Here is a 17,117-nt window from a genome sequence, read left to right on the forward strand (position 1 = left end):
CAAATAAAACTAAATCTTATATCACTATGTTTTCCCTTATATATAAAGAGAAATTTAGAAGATCCCCTAATTTTTTTAAACGTTAAAAGATTCTAGATGAGACTAACATTTTGAAACAGAACAAGTATAAAAAAACGCATTTGCAAAGTACTTACTTCAAGCGCCACGTAAAATAAATAAACTTACGAAAGATAACTTTAGTGTTAAAATTTAAGGAAAAAAAAAATTATCTTATGATATTAGAAATTTTATCCAAATATCTAATGAATGATCTTTATATAAAAAAATCTTAAATTAATATAAAGATTTACTGGAACCGGACGAGCTTATATCTAGTTTTATAGAAAACCGACCAACTGTGAAGCGTGAAATAGAGAAAGGAGAAAAACAAACAAAGGAAGAGTAGTGTAAACGTTAAGTTAGTCAGTCATAGTCTGTGAGAGAAAATCATGACTTCCCGGCGACGAGCTCCGTCGGCAAACGGCCCTAAAAATCCGGCGAGACAAACCCGACCCGACTCCCCTCCGCCGCAACAACCACCGTCAATGTCGCCGGAAGAACTCAAAATCACAGTTTCATTCTCTAAATGGCTCAAACTTCTTTCTCTCTCTTCCCTGTTGTTGCTCCCTTACGCTTATCTTCTCTTGTTTCACTTCAAAATTGATGCCCAAATCAAGCGATCCATTCTCATCAATGCCGCCCTCAGTTTCGCCGGATTTCTCTTCACTCTCAGATTGATTCCCGTTGCGTCTCGTTATGTGATTCGTCGGAATTTGTTTGGTCTTGATATTAACAAGAAGGGTACTCCTCAAGGGAAAATTAAAGTGTTAGTATTTTTATTTTTCTCTTGAATTGTGTTAATTTTTATTGGAATTTGATGGGTTTTTTTTTTTTTTTTTTTTAATTGGATTGAAATTGGTTGATTGCTTGATTTTTTGTTGGGTTTAGAATTTTTAGTGTTTCAATGTTGGTGGGTTGCTTGAATTTTTAATGTTAGTGTTGGAAATTTGATGAATTTTTGTGAATTTTATGTTTTTTGTTTCTTAATTTTTGTGGTGTGTGAGATTGTTGTTATGTAAGCTGTGATGTTAAACTTTGATGGAATTTAGGGTTACTGTGAATTGTGGAATAGATCACTTGTGTTAATTTGCCTTTTACGGGTTCGCGGTTCGTTGGGGGATTACTGAACGAAGTAACACTGATCAGGAGTGTTAAACTGTTAATGTTGATGTTGGTTGAACTGGTGCAAATTGGATTTGAAAAGTGATGAAGAAATTCAGTTGTTATTATGAGTTAATGACTTAATGGCTATTAATGAGGAGCTAATTTACACCCATTATGAATTACTTCTGGTTAATGTATGCTTATCCTTCTTTTTCTTTAACCTATGTAATCGTGTGGCATACTAATTTGCAGACCTGAGTCAATGGGTATAGTTGTCGGGATTGTATTTTTGGTCGTGGCGATATTGTTTCAACACTTCAACTTCACTTCTGACTCCGTTGTAAGTCCATGAATTGTTTACTGTTTCATCTGTTCTGTGACTCCATTTTTTAAGTGTTATTTTTAGTCTTTCTAATCAATATTTTCTCCATTGTATCTTTCTTATTCAGTCATTTTGCCTGAGGTAATCCGTATGCTTTAAAAAGCAATTTTCTTTGGTACTAGACGTCTTTAATTTTTTGACTTGTGGCTACGGTGGTTTTGAAATTTTAGAGGGTAAGGAAGGTCAAGAATAGGTTAATAGATTTAGAAGTTTTGCTGAGTGTGAAATAGCGGTACAGATTAATAGGTACTACCGTATTAGGGATAGGGAAGTTAGTTTATCTACTGAAGAACCCTATGTGATTACAAAGTATTGGTTTTGTGGAAATGATTCTGTAGATTTTGTTGATGTTGATGGAAAACATTAGTGGTTATTGGCTGTAGTGGCATGTTGGTGAGTCTTATGAGAGTAATATTTGTGTTAAGCAATAAACACCTCTTCTCATGTTGAAATGCTTTCATGGACTTCCATCCTGAACTGAGATAAGCAAATAATGACTGCCATTTTTTATGACTGATTCTTGAGATGAAGTCTTTTCTTGAAATTATTTTGCAAACTTCCCCTTATGTAAATCCATTATCTTCTTTAACCTTATTGTAGTGAATTAAAAATCCTAGTGTGTAATGGCTTGAAGAACAATTTTGGATGTACTTAATAATACTGATAATAAGTTGCTGTTTTGAATCTAAATAACTGTCTTTTTCCCAATGTGTGTGTTATGCTTTGTGATTTGTGAGTGTTACAGGAAGTCAAATTTTGTAGAATCTTGCATCCTTGTACTTTTTTTCAAATCAAAAAGATGGATATTAGTGGTGCTATCTGAAGAATTTTTGAGCTGTTGGTAACGCAACTTCTTTGAAAGAACTTGAAATTTTTCTCTTTCTGAATCTTTGCTTTTGTAGTGCAAAGAAACTCAAGGCTAGACCTTGAAAAATGTTTTCACCAAGGCCATGCAGTCGATGCAGATAACTTAAAATACCTATACACCCATAGGGCATATAATTCAACCACAAAAGACTGAAATCTATGGACAACATAGACCTATGATCACATTGGTAGGTAAGGGTTTCAAGTGGACATGAAGTTGTAGAATAATTTTGCAACTTCTACTTGCTTTCCTTTTTAACACCATTCTTCTTTCATGAGACCATCTCCAATGTTGAGACTCAACTTTGAGTATTGAAATACAAAATGAGTTGTTTTTTTTACCTCCAATAGTGATACCCAACCTACTTCTCAATTTAGCAACTCATGTGAAGTCTAATTTCCCAATGGTGAAACTTTCTAAAGGATAATAATGTCACTTTTAATTTATGGCTCACCAAATGATATTAAAAGTTTTTTTTAGAAAAAAAATAAAATTAAAACTTAAATAAACTACAAAACATATTATAATATTGATAAGGGCCCACATTTTTTGTCAAATGAGACTCCGGGTATCTAAACTTAGCAACTTTCTTTTTGAGTTGCTAAGTATAGATACCAACTTATTGGTATACATTGCAAAAAGTACTCTCTCTCTCTAAAAATACTCACTTGAGTCTCACCATTGGAGAGGGTTTGACTGGCATCTTGAAAGATTTCGTCAACCAGTATCTGTTTGGCTGACTCATGAAGTAGAACTTTCTTGAAAGTTGCTTTTTACAGGAATTATGCACTTTTATTAAATTCATGTGAAGTTCCATGATTTGTTTGGTTATTGATTACCAACATTGGAGTAACTATAGTAAGAATCTCTACTTACCTATAGTGTATGTAAGTAACCAACATATGAATTATGCAGTTTCACTTTTTTCATGCCAAAAGGATTATTATTAAAACGCTTGGGTATTGATCTTGAGAGAAAGCAATTTTGTAAACTGATATTGGTGTTAGGGAAAGAATTTTGGCTTAGAACAGACATTAAGGCATTTAGAGTGGAAGGAAGAGGGACTAATATCTATATGGAAAAGACTTAAAAACTGTTTGCCAGCTTCCTTCTATCTCTTAGTTGTATGTTTGGTGCTGTGATGCTCCAGATTGAGATTTGAGAACAAGAATATATCTTTTATTAAAAATGGATCTTTCATATATTTAGGCAGTTTAAATTAGTCAGCACTTGCTGATTCCTTACTTCTCCTGAGTTATTTTTTTGGAGGCAGATAATCATAGTTCTGATAAATTATTATTTTTGTAGTGGCTAGTTGAGTATAACGCAGCTTTGGCATCCATTTGTTTCATGATTTTGCTTGGATTTGTTGATGATGTTCTTGACGTTCCATGGAGAGTGTAAGTATCGTATTTTCTAAAAGCCCCTTCAACTGTTTTGTTTTGGGAGAAAATTCTGATTGAATTGTTTTTCATGTGCAGGAAACTGGTCTTGCCTTTTATTTCTGCTCTTCCTCTACTAATGGCTTATGCTGGCCATACCACCGTTATAATCCCAAAACCTCTCATTCCATATGTTGGGCTGGAGGTATTGGATCTAGGTAAAATGCTTGTATGAATCCTTTCTGTTATGTATATTGTTTCATTGATCACATCAATGCTGCTGTGTGATGATGTAGGGTTTTTGACAAATCTTTGGTGCGTAACCTAAGGGATAGCTTTCATATTGACTGCGTGGAATATTGCTCATCATATGGTTGATTATGGATTGCTACTTCAAATGTTTCTTATTGTTTAATAACTTTATAGTGAGGGATTGTTTTGCCAATTCATGCTCAGAGTCTGCAGCATGCGTAGATTTTACTTGAGGTGGCTCGTGCCCGTCTCTTTTTATGATATGATTTTCTGTATGATTTTACATATAACATTGTGTTCCTCAATTTATAAGTTTCATTTGTGCAAAGAGTGGTTTCATCACTTTCCCTTGTTCAGTATACTACAGCTGATCATATTTCTGCAGAATAACTTTAGCATGTTTTTTAAAAGTAGATGGAAGGAAAGTGCTCTTGGCAACAGATGAATCATTCTATGTTGAGCATATCTTGATATGTCATTGTGGGAGATTGTGACATCCTTCTATTATTTACATCGTGGCCTTCCTATATGTGCAGGATGGATATATAAGCTATACATGGTCCTTCTGACAGTGTTTTGCACTAATTCTATCAATATTCATGCTGGTATAAATGGTCTTGAAGTTGGCCAGACTGTTGTCATTGCTTCTGCTGTAAGACTATGCACTTTTGAATTCGCTGCATCCAAAGATTTTATACAGTCTGATCATTTGAATTTTTGTTACAGATTCTGATCCATAATGTTATGCAAATTGGGGCAGCCACGGACAATTCTGATAATCAGCAGGCTCATGCATTCTCTATATATCTTGTTCAACCTTTGCTCGCTACTTCTTTGGCCTTACTTTCTTACAATTGGTAATTTTTTGTTGACTGAATGATTGATGCTATGTTTCAGTTGTACTGCTTGAATATCTTTTTAAGATCCTGCTTTTACATCTTCTAGGTATCCATCTTCAGTGTTTGTCGGGGATACATATACATACTTTGCAGGAATGACAATGGCAGTTGTTGGCATTCTGGGTCACTACAGGTATTTCTTGCTTTTTTTATTTTATTTTGGGAAATTACAGGTATTTCTTGCTTTTGTTAAAATGTGGCGTCCTCTCATTTGTTTCCTTTTTTTTTTTTTTAATGCTTTTGCCTGTTGGTACTTTTAGATTTCATAGTCTAAACAGTACCTACACATCTTAGAAGTTGCTTTCAAGTTTGGGCATGCATGTACCCATGCAGTAGTTCACACTTTTAGGTAGTACAAAAACCAGTGTCCAGTGTGTCTTGATTTGTTTGCATTAAGATTTTGTGTAATATTGACTGGCGTAACACGTATTTCATACTTCCTCCATTCCAGATTTGTTGCCAGTCTTGCCACGTTTCTTTTGTCTTTTGTCATGTTTGTCAATGCATAGATTTAACCGTAAATATCCCTAATTATCAATAAGTAATAATTATAAGAAACTTATATTTTGAAAATACACATGGAGAGGGGTCTAACAGGATTCCACGTGACTATGACTTTTAATATCTAAAAATCATACTCGTAAAAGCTAGTCAAAGTAGAGTTAGTGAATACTGTCAAAAATCAAAATGTGTCAACTAAGGCTCAGCATTTCATAGCTTCCAGCAAGCCATCTTTTTTTTTTTTTTTTTTTTTTTGACAATGAGTACTAATAAAGAAAAAACAGTAAAACAACGACAACCAACAAACTAGACTAAGCGAAAACACTTGCGAGCAAATTTTATCCGAGCCAAGTCGGAGTACTTGAAATCCACACTAGGCCCGCGAACACGCTTTGCACCCACACGAACTACCTGGCAGCCTGTAGATGATCTAAGTCGAACCAGCAAAGAACTTATTTTCCTAAACCGTGGATGACAAATAGACTGTTGTCGACGAACTGGTTGACCCGAAGACTTGGCACCTGAATGCAAAGTGGAAAACTGAAATCCCTAACTTCTCCCACCAACTCCTGTGAATCCATCTCTTCCATATGACTATCTCTTCCATATGACTATCAACGTCAGGAAAAACAGTCATGCACTCCTAACTGCTATGCACCACGGGAGCATCTAAGGCCTGCTGCAACATGGGAATCGGCTGAGACTCTGTTATGGGCACCGTCTGCCGTTCCTTATCACATACCATTAATGAAGTAAAGGTAGAAGACATTGCTATACTGTACTTCACATCGTGGGGATCTCTGAGGTGATCACCTCCTCCGGAAAAGAATGCAACACCGGAGCATATGTGGACTGCGAAATGGGAGCTGACAGGAACTCTGAAGTGGACACCGCCTGTTGCTCCAATCCACGATACTTCACTGAATAAGGAATAGAGGTCTCTGCTTCCCTAGAAGTTACATCTTGGGGGACCTCTGTCTGGATAGAAGTTTTACTGGGACTAACCCGAATTGACATTATCGACATAGACTTGGAATGGTAGAAACGGATGACATTGCCTTGCTTAACCTGCTGCAAAGTTGAGGAAGAAAGCCGAAGGGATGAACGCGAACCATGTCTTGAAACAAACTCATGCATATGAGGGTCTTCAGCTTCACACTTCCTGTCTTTACTAACTAAATCTGATTGGAAATCACATTCCATATCAGCACTTCCCCTGTCTTTACTAACTAGATCTGACTGGAAATCACACTCCATATCAGCACTTTCTAAAATCGGCAGTGAAACATTACATTCTTTATCACCACCAATTGAACTAGGCTCTGAAACAACACCTGAACCTAAAACACTGCACTGCAAGTCAGCAGTCAGAGCTTCAACTTCCGCTACACAACAACCTTCTTTGACCTGACAATCAGTCGCGCAGTCATGGGGAACTTGAGAGGCCGATTCAACCTGGGTAACACACTGGACCATCTTACCTTTCTGTTTCTGATCGGATCGACCACAGACATTAACAAACCTTCAACACAATGCAATTTTGTTAACACCTCTACATTTTTAGGATCACCTTTAGTAGCCTTAACCAGATCCTTTCTAGCGGAACGAAGCTTGCCTAATTCTTGATACGCAGATGCTCTCCTATAGAGAGCCTTAATATGACAGGGATCAAACTCTAACACGAAAGAACAGAGTTTAACAACAGCACGGTAATCAAGAAGCTTCAAAGCAGAAGCTGCAAGATTAAGATGCAAAGCAAATGCCAAAGAACGAAACGAAGAAAAAGCATCCGAAGAACACGGCATAGTAAAACACAACAATTTACTAGCCAACTCATACTTAGAAAAGGCAAATTTAAATTTGCCAGCTTTGAACAAGGAGTTCCCTTGCTCCTTGAATTCTGAAGAACGAACAACAACATCAGAGGGATTATCCATAGAGGAAAGAAGGTGGAAAATACCCTCATCATTAAAATCATCTGGAAGGTGAAAAGAAATGAAGGCAGGAAACAACTCCATGAAGACCCAAAAACAGACTAAGAACAGAAGCACTTAAACAAGAATATCCAAGTACCTAGTAAAAAATACAACGTCTCAACAGCTTCTAAGAAGTAAAGCTCGAAAAACTTGTAAACTTAAACTCGAAACTCTAAGCTATCCCAACAAAATACCCAAATTAAACAAAGAAGCAAGAGAACCCTAAGAGGAATTACAAGAACAAAGGGAAAACAAGCAAAAGAAAATAAACAAACAGACACCTCCTAAACCAAGGAAAACAAAACAAGAGCCTACAAACTACGACATAGCAAAGCAAACTAAACCAAAAGAGACTAAATTAAAAACTGAAAAAGGAAACGCAGCGGTAATATGATCCATAGAAAGCAAGAACGAAACACCTAGAAATGAAGTTGTCATCATCACAGCTCCAAATCAAATCTCCCTCGTCAGCCATCACTTGAAACAGGGGAAGACAAACAGCAAAAAAACAGAGAGAGCAAAGATAATAGGCCTCGCCGGCGACGGGTAGGACAATAAACGCCAGTCGCCGGCGAGGAAACGGAGAAGGGAGAAGGCGGAAGAGAGTGAAGCGGTGAGGCAGTGAGGGTTTCTGGACTTCTATATTATTGTTTAGTGAGTTTTCAGCAAGCCATCTTATGTTTGCTTTATCTATCATATCAAAACACAATCTATTATTTCATGAAAATTTATATATGTATGCCTATTAAGTTCCTTTTGCGACTTTGCATATGCAGGTGTGTTACCACCATCTATTATCATACATCTTCAAAATAAATGTCACATCATCTTTAGAAAAGAGTCGTATTATGATAGTTTGGAAAGAAAATAATAATAATATTATTTCCTTTATGCTGACCTTTTCTGATTTCCTCTATTTTACAGTGAAACACTACTTATTTTCTTTATTCCTCAAGTTGTGAATTTCATCTTGTCACTTCCCCAGGTTAGATTTTCCTTTCTTCTCTTCCACTCATCTACTCTAGGGCATTTCTAATGTGTGCTGTGACTTCTTCCAGCTTGCGAAAATTATTCCTTGTCCCCGGCATCGTCTCCCAAGGTAATTTTATTTTATTTTCTCGACCATCGGTTCATAGTTCTCCAACTTCACCTGACAATATTTTTGGATGGCAGTTTTGACCCTCAAACAGGACTGTTAACGGGGACATGGAATGGTACTTTAGTGAACTTTTCATTGAAATTTTGTGGAAGCATGTCTGAACAATCGCTCTGCATTTTTCTCCTCGTTCTCCAGGTGAGCCTCCTAGCTCCTCTGCAACCTCATCCACCCCCCCCCCCCCTCCCTCTCCCTAGCATACACACATAATTGAAAAGCTTAGCAATGCATCTGGATGTTGTCCGGAAATCATACTATAAAGATATTCCAAGTAAAATGTGCATTTTTCCAATGCCAGAGTATGATCTGTTCTTTTCTACAGGCAATTGCTTGCGGTTTTTGTTTCTTTCTGCGGTGGCTGCTTGCTGGCTGGTACAAATAAGATCTCGACTAGAAAAAGGAAATTGATATGAGATCATTATCAGCAATTTTATTACACAAGTAGGTGGTTCACTTGTGTAACTCACACTTGGAGAAACCTGACGGGAGAATTTTGGTAAAAATAGTAGAGTGAAGGCCGACAGCCGGTAGTCATAGAAATTCATGCAGCATTCACACTGCATTGTTACAAAACTACATCAAGTTCAAATTCTATATATTTCATTATCTCAAGTAGAGATCTCGCGAAGCTTATATTTCCATTTTTTCACCCAGGGAAAACTGTTTAAAATGACATGTTGAGAATCTCAACTATATTTACTTAAATCAATAGTTTTGCAACAGCAGTTGGATTATTTTCTTTTACCATTTTCTGTTTTGATATGTTCAAACAATACATTGCTAGTAGTAGTCCAGATTAAGTACTCCTATTAGTTACAATTTAAAATGTCACAACTATTTTTCATATACTCCGTATCTGATTCAAAACTGAAGTTGTGTAAATAAATGAAGCTAAAGTTTGGCCACAGACAAACAGGTCAAAATTGCTGTTATGGGTTCGTAGGAAATTGGGGAAACCCTCTATTTTTTTTAAAAAAAAAAAAAAAGTTAATTTTATTTATATATATATATATATATATATATATATTAAAAGGCAAAGAAAAAGTATATTTTAGATGAAAAAAATAAAATAAATAAAACTAATAGTACAACAATTTGGACTTCATTAGAACATCCACCTTATTAAGGCAAATAAAAAGTTTAACATATCACCGAAAAAGTTTAATGTAAAAACTCATATTTTAGATGAAAAAAATAAAAAAAATAAAACTAATAGTAAAACAATTTGGACTTCATTAGAACATCCACCTTATTAAGGCAAATAAAAAGTTTAACATATCACCTACGTCGTTATTAATTTATTTTTTTGAATTTTTTTTCTAAAAAGAAAACCTTAAAAAAAAATTAGAAATTGTTAAATTACAGGAATATTTTACATAAAATTAAATCAATTTTTATAGTTTCATAAAATTTCAAATCAATACTATGAATAGAAATGTTTCTTTCCCAACAACCCCCATTACTGTACAATTACAATGGTAATTCTGATGTTAATTTTTGTATGCATGTCCCATTATTTTATACTTGTAATAAAATTCGTATTTTATACGTTACTAAAAAATGACGATCAAAGTTAGGGTCTGTTCTCTTACATTGAAATTCAGTTCAGTTCAGCTCAGTTCCTAATTTCCTTCTCTTATAAAATATTCATTTCAGTTCAATTCAGTTCAGTTCAGCTTAGCTCAGTTCAGTCAATGAGAACATGCCATTAGTAAGTGAATATTGAGTATTTGAGTGACAGAGTACAAAATATATTCCTGAACTTCAACCATCAGCTTAAGTTTTTAGTTTAGATGGTCCACTAATATTGAGAAAAGGTCAAATGTATCATTTATTTAGCAACGAAGGGGTTTTTGGCAAAATCTAATACTACGATAAAAGATGATTTTTATATTATAATTGATCATAAGATAATATATTATAATATATTATCATTCCATCATAAGATAATATATTATAATATATAAATTGCCTATTATCATTCCATCAAGATCAAAACCCCTATTGCCTATTTTATATTAATTTAATAAATTAATTTTATATTAATCTAAATTGCCTATTACTATTAATTTTATATTAAATAGTTCATTATAATTTTATATGCGGTTATTTAGTAATGCACTTTCATACTACTTACGCTTTAATAATTGATGTGTCAACTCCTTAAAAAACACTTTTTATTATTTATTGCCAATAAAATTATATTGTACAACCGTGCATTTATTGCATGGGGTTTAACCTAGTTTAAGTAAAATGGAGAAGTATATGGCTTTCAATTCATGTTGATGTAACCAAGTGAATATCACTATTTAGTAATGTAGGATACAAAGATAAATTTCCTTTCATGAAACTTTGCACTACCATGAACTAGCCTGCTAATAGCTAACAACTGTTTTACCATGTTTCATACAAGCAGATTTTGCAGTCTACAAAAACCTATTGTCAGATCAGCTAATACAAAATTGCTAAACTGAACCTTAGCCTAGGTCCATCGACTTTTCTTCAGAGGGGACACTGCTTGACCAGAGCTTGATTGTTCGATCATGTCCAACTGTAGCAATGCATTGTCCATCTGTATCACCACAAACAGAAACGATATAAGGAGCCTGAAAAGATTTATCCATTGAGTGGGATGGGGGTGGGGGAGAATATGAACACGAACTTAAATAATAAGTTACTTTTAAATTATACTTGGTACATATATAAGCAAGATTAACTGCGGTATAGATTGCACTTCTTAATCAGTTCAATGTGATACAGCCCGTGTAATTTGTACAATTCAGTTGGTTTTATGAAGTGATGCAAAGCTAAGACAACATTCATGTAAAACTGACCAACATAGCATAGCTTTACATATACTAATTTTTTAGCAATATTAGGAGAGAAACTGAATATCCTAAAGAAAGTGTTCCATTTTGCTCAGAATTCAGCTGATCATCCTTGAGCATTCAACTTACCACTCCTAATTTTGAGGCCTAAGATCTCTACTAGTATAACCACACTCAGACCCTTGTATATACTAGCTATGATTTAGTTGACATGCATACACGAAAAACTGCTAATTAATCCTATTATCATTCCATCATAAGTTCATGACCCAGTAAGATTTCTAGGGACAAATGAATTTAGATTTTGAATGGTAACTTCCAAAGATAATTCCACTTAGAACAGAGTGACAGCCCATGAAGAGACTATCATGGGATGCTGCTACTGCCTACAACTTCCCAAATTTCATGCACCACTTTTACTAATAGTTTGTCAAAAGAAAAGATCTTACCTCCTGTAATATCTAAGGATGTGACTCTCGACTCACATCCGGATAAGGTCTTGATAAGCTTAAAGTCTCGAGATGACCATACCTGATGAAATAGAACCAAATGAGAAAATATTACTAACAACTGGAACAAAACACACTAAGGGCATGCTTGGATTGGGGGTAATACATTAAGGGGGTAATAAAAGTCAAACTTGAATAAACAAAAGTAATTAGAGGTGTTGTTGTAGGAGACATGGTGCTTACAAATGAAATAAGCTAGTTGTGCCATGAGGAAAAGAGAGAGATGGAGGAATTATTACTCTCATAATGAGGGTAATAGTTACCCACCCTCCCCCTAGTGTAACTATTACCCCCAAAATGAGGGTATTGATTCCTCTTTCTTCACCTCACACCATACCATTACTACATAATCTTCTTACAATCACACCATCACTATCTCCTTCCCTATTTTCACATTCATTTTGCTTAGTTTGACTTTTATTACCCCTTTAATGTATTACCCCCAATCCAAGCATGCCCTAATTGTTTTAATCAGTTAAAAGTAATTTAGTGCCAAGACTCATACCTTAACAGTTGTATCGTATGAAGCAGTGACCAAGTAATATCCCTCTTGGGGCTCAAATTTGACCTCTGAAATAAGCTTAGAATGGGCGGGGATTATGTACAAGGACTTTTTCTTTCTCAAATCCCAGATTCGGCAGGTATTATCTTCGGAGCCGGTGGCCAAATGATAGCCATTAGGAGAAAAGTCAGCCCCAAAGACCTGAGAGAAGAGATACCAAGTGAGTAAACTATCAGTGTGTATAGCATAAATTGTACATGAGCATAACAAGAGAAGAAATTTACAGGTTTGATGTGGCCTTCCAAAGCAAGAACACTTCTTCCTGTTCGAAGATCCCAGACACGTGTGAGAGAATCCAGTCCACATGATGCTACCAAGGATCCATCTAGATGAAAAGCTATGCCATAAACACTCCTGCTATGGCCTTCTTGAAGAAGCAACTCTGCACCACTTTCAATATCCCATAGACGCCAAGTTTTGTCAAAACTTGTGGTGCCCAAGTACTTGCCGGATGGATGGAAGGCAATACGAGCTAAGCGATCTAAATGACCTTCAAATGTTCTTACTAACGTACCATCTGTATTCCACAACTTTGCAGTACGATCAGCGGAGGCAGTTGCTACAATGTCACTTACAGGAGAAAATGCGACATCAGTAGCATGCACAGTGTGTCCCTTCAAGGCAGAGACCCTCTTCACTTCAGGCATACTCCATATCTTAGCAACTCCACTAGAAGAACTGAAGGAACAAAACAAGCAATAAAATGACAATCAGTATCCTCCTTCATCATGCGGCTCATTACTCTCATAATTTAGAGAAATGATTATAGGCTATTTAAATGCAAATCTAAGCATCATATTCTTCAAATCTTGAGAAATAATAGATTAGCCAGCTCATATCCATCAATCTACAAAGCCAACTGTCTTCATAAATTATATGAAGTATATGAAGTTGGACAAAGTGACTTGTCTAATTTTACCTGATTTCCGTACCATCAACAGTCACAGCATTAAAAAAAAAAAATCTTCACACCAGTTAAAAACAGGAAAAACTCTCCTTTTCTGTTACTTCCTCCAAAACTCTATTACACAACTCATATCACAGTACATCATCTAGGGAGCACATGGATAGCAGTCATTTCTCTGTCATTCTACAATTTTAATTCTTACACTAATTAATTCATTGATGACAAGAAAATACACTGGTTAATTATTAGGATACTTCTCTTCATAAAGATGCTGAAATCCAGTTCACAAAGATTCAGTTTCCCCATGGATTTTCTTTCACCAGCTTTTGCATATTCAAACATAACACATCCCAATTCTTTGAATACAAAAGTCAATTTTTCAGTATCTTTCCTTTCTAGAATAACAGCAGAGTAAGAAACTATTTCAAAGCATACAGATCAAAATTTGACCATACTGTCCTGAATTTAATTCTAAGAGGGCGAAGGAACGAATACATCATAGAGCTTGTAATAGTTCATAACTATTTCTTTCATCATTTTCAGCAAATGGAAAGAATAGCCTCCTACTCCCAAAACATATTGAAAATTAAAAGCAAACACAAAGAAAGAAGCATACTGAAGGTTCAGACTTCTGGATGACATAAGAATAATAAAAAATAAAAAACAAAAAATCAAAAGAAAGGGCGAGGAAGAGTTTTAAAAATAAATTTTCCTGGATAGATGTAAAAATTCAACATCTTGATTTCATGGGTAAATTATCTTAATCACATATCACACAACAGAACCACAAATATTGATATATATGTGCATCAAGTCACAAATCACACCCTTAATATGAAGTCCAATTGGCTTGTTTTGACAAACAAAATAGGATAATAATCAACCACCACATCTTCAAGTATCAATCACTTTTATTATGACAAAGGAAAAATAACCTCTAACCAGGCAAAGATAGATTAGAGAACTAGAGAACATACCAGGTAGCAAGAAAATTCCCATCTTTTGAAAACGAACAACCCCCAAGTGGGCGGTCATCACCAATCTCACTAGAATCAAGAACAAAAGTCTCTGCCTGTCTAAGAGCCCAATCAACTTCAGCATCTTCATCTTCATCTGGATCATCTCTTTTCCTTCTTGCACGCTGCAGACGCTGAGATGCTCGGACAATAGAGAACTTAGCTATAAACTTCCGAGCCTCCAACAATTCTTGGGTCCCCTCCGTATAAAATGGATACTGAAACATTTCTTCATCGACCTCATCCTTAGCTGAAGCTGCTTCTTCCTCTTCTTCATGGGCTTTCATCAGCTTTTCCAATTGCCCCTCAGCATCAAGCTTAGCCATAAGCATCCGAAGCCGGTCCCTTCTTTCCATCTCTCTCTCCCCAAAGAGAGTAATGGGTTCACCAAGTCGCCGAAGCCTAGTCCGCACAGCCACATCATTTGTGGGAACAGCTAAAGCAGCAGCGCGTCTTTTCATCATGAATTCCTTCATCGCTTTCTCCTGACGTTCCCTAACAACCCTACTCTCCTCTGTAATTTCATACCCTACAGAGGAATCTTGCGCATCCATTTCCGAGCCCTGGTCATCATCCTCAGAATCCGATTCCTTTGCCTCACCATTTTGAGTAAGGGAAGGACGGACAGGGAGAGGGGCTAATGGTCTAGATGTTGCAGGAGGAACAATAGGAAGAGGCGCGATTGATGGGACCAGCACCGGAGGTGGAGCTGACAAAGGGGTAACTGCAGCCGGTGGAACCAAAGGGGGTGTAAGAGTAGCAGGACCCATGATATCAGTAGCTGGTTCAGAAGTAGCCAGCATCTCAGCATCAGTCCCTGGAGGAGTTGGTTCAGCAACTGATGCAGAAGAAGGATTCTCTTCATCTACCTCCATTATGCCTATATAACTATATAAGTAACAAAATAACCAATTAGCCCATCAAAGTCATCAATGAAATTCACAGCTAAATAATAACATCTATATCTATATCTATCTATCTATCTATCTATTCTATCTATACTTCGTATTTAAAAAGGCAAACCAAAAAAAACGTGTCATTATTCTATTACATTTCCCAATCTTCTTCTTTAACTCAACGTGCCACATGTCGTATTACATTTTTTATTTTTGATTATACAATTTTTCTTAACTCTTTCATTAAACACTTCATCTTCATCTCCCCTCTTTAATTCAACCTTTTGAATTTCTCTCTTTGATTTTAGTCCCTCCATCTTCTTTCTATTAAGTATCAATTCAATTAAAGTCCCAAAATTTTTATTTCTTTAATTATGTTTTCATTTACATATTACACCCATAATTATTTATTGGTATTTTCTCACTATCTCTCAATGCAATTTTCTATGAACAAGCCGTGCATTGCACGGGCCATAAGACTAGTTATGATTAATATTACATCGACTTTCGTTATCCCTTAATTACCAATGTCGAACCCTTGACACTCGGACATGGGTATGACACTTAAGACACTTCACTTTCAGTTCAAAACCATGGATTTTTTTGCACAAAATAGCCGAGTCGGACGCTTAGACACATACCCATGTCCTAAGAATTCCACACAAGAATAAAGTTGTTCCACCACAAAAGCAACGAAGATTTCATATTCAATTATCTGGAAAAATACAATAATTTTAGGGATATTTGATTGAATAATGAAATTAGGCTCATGATTTTGGGTATGATGTTTCGTAATCTAAGAATTCAGAAGCAGTAGTTCAAATTTACGACCCCTGAACTTAAAGCGCTGAAAATTAAATTAGATAAGATGAAACATAAACCCTAGATTGTGAAATTGATATGATGATAACAGCAACAAACAACTTACCTTAGAAGCTGCTTCAATGGGGATACAATAATTAGATTCAACGAACTGCGCTTCAATGGAGAACGTTGAGTGCGCTTCAATGAAATAACTGAGAGGAGAGAGGTAGGAATGGAGCCCTGTTAGTCATGACCCGCCACAGTTATAAAGAAACTCGCTGATGAGAGTGAGGAAGAGTTCAAGTGATTAGAGCTCTCCTCCCGATTCTAAGTGATTTTGGGGTCAATTCTAATCGCTTGTCCTTGTGGCTTTCTAAACACAAAAATAAACTTCTTAATTCTTTCCTAAATCCTAGAATATTAACTTCCCTATTTTAAATTTCTTTATTAAAAAAACTAAAAGTACTCCCTCCATTTTTGAATAAAAAAAACTTTTGTATACATCCGGTTTACACTAATATTAGTGTACATCGAGCGATATAAGGGTAACTTTTAGCGATTTTTAGGGTAACTTTTTGCTGTTTTTTGGGTAACTTTAAACATAATACAATTTTTATATAAAAAGACAACACGAAAAGTTTTATAAAGGTAATTTAATTACGTTCAATCATTAATAATTGAATTTTAGTCATTTAAAATGTGATTCTTTACTAATAAAGTGTAGATAATTTTTATGCATATTGGGTTACTTTTATGCATATTAGGGTAATTTTTATTCATTTCAGGAGTAACTTTTGCTCATTTTAGGGTAACTTTATAACGGATGTACGATATTTTATTGTACATCCGATTTTTTAAAAAGTTTGTCTTGAATAAATTATTGTTAAAAAAGTAAGATAGGACCATGAAAGAGAAAATATGTGAGAGAGTATAAATATTTTTATTATTTTAGTGGGGACCATGGAAAGAGAGAGAAATGATAAAATAAGTTTAGTGGGGTTTAAAGTAAGAGAGA

The 17,117-nt window shown here is 35.4% G+C and overlaps 2 protein-coding genes across 2 annotated transcripts; one reads left to right on the forward strand and one right to left on the reverse strand.

Annotated features, from left to right (window-relative positions):
• The first annotated feature begins 348 nt into the window (after window positions 1-348).
• LOC145608068 (uncharacterized) lies at window positions 349-9,327 on the forward strand. Its single transcript, XM_081663671.1, has 11 exons — window positions 349-826; window positions 1,417-1,504; window positions 3,723-3,814; window positions 3,896-4,014; window positions 4,585-4,700; window positions 4,775-4,905; window positions 4,994-5,080; window positions 8,349-8,409; window positions 8,483-8,523; window positions 8,598-8,718; window positions 8,903-9,327. The coding sequence occupies exons 1-11, from the start codon at window positions 450-452 to the stop codon at window positions 8,960-8,962; spliced, it is 1,293 nt and encodes a 430-aa protein (XP_081519797.1). The 5' UTR covers window positions 349-449; the 3' UTR covers window positions 8,963-9,327.
• Window positions 9,328-10,858: 1,531 nt separating this feature from the next.
• LOC145608348 (U4/U6 small nuclear ribonucleoprotein PRP4-like protein) lies at window positions 10,859-16,383 on the reverse strand. The gene is made up of 6 exons (XM_081663961.1): window positions 16,227-16,383; window positions 14,364-15,290; window positions 12,704-13,157; window positions 12,423-12,620; window positions 11,858-11,939; window positions 10,859-11,152 (listed from the first exon to the last, which is right to left on the reverse strand). Exons 2-6 carry the CDS (start codon window positions 15,275-15,277, stop codon window positions 11,058-11,060), a joined length of 1,743 nt encoding a protein of 580 aa, XP_081520087.1. The 5' UTR covers window positions 15,278-15,290; window positions 16,227-16,383; the 3' UTR covers window positions 10,859-11,057.
• Window positions 16,384-17,117: the final 734 nt, after the last annotated feature.

Source organism: Chenopodium album, chromosome 23, assembly GCF_948465745.1.
Source record: "Chenopodium album chromosome 23, dcCheAlbu1.1, whole genome shotgun sequence".
Lineage (NCBI taxonomy): Eukaryota > Viridiplantae > Streptophyta > Magnoliopsida > Caryophyllales > Amaranthaceae > Chenopodium > Chenopodium album.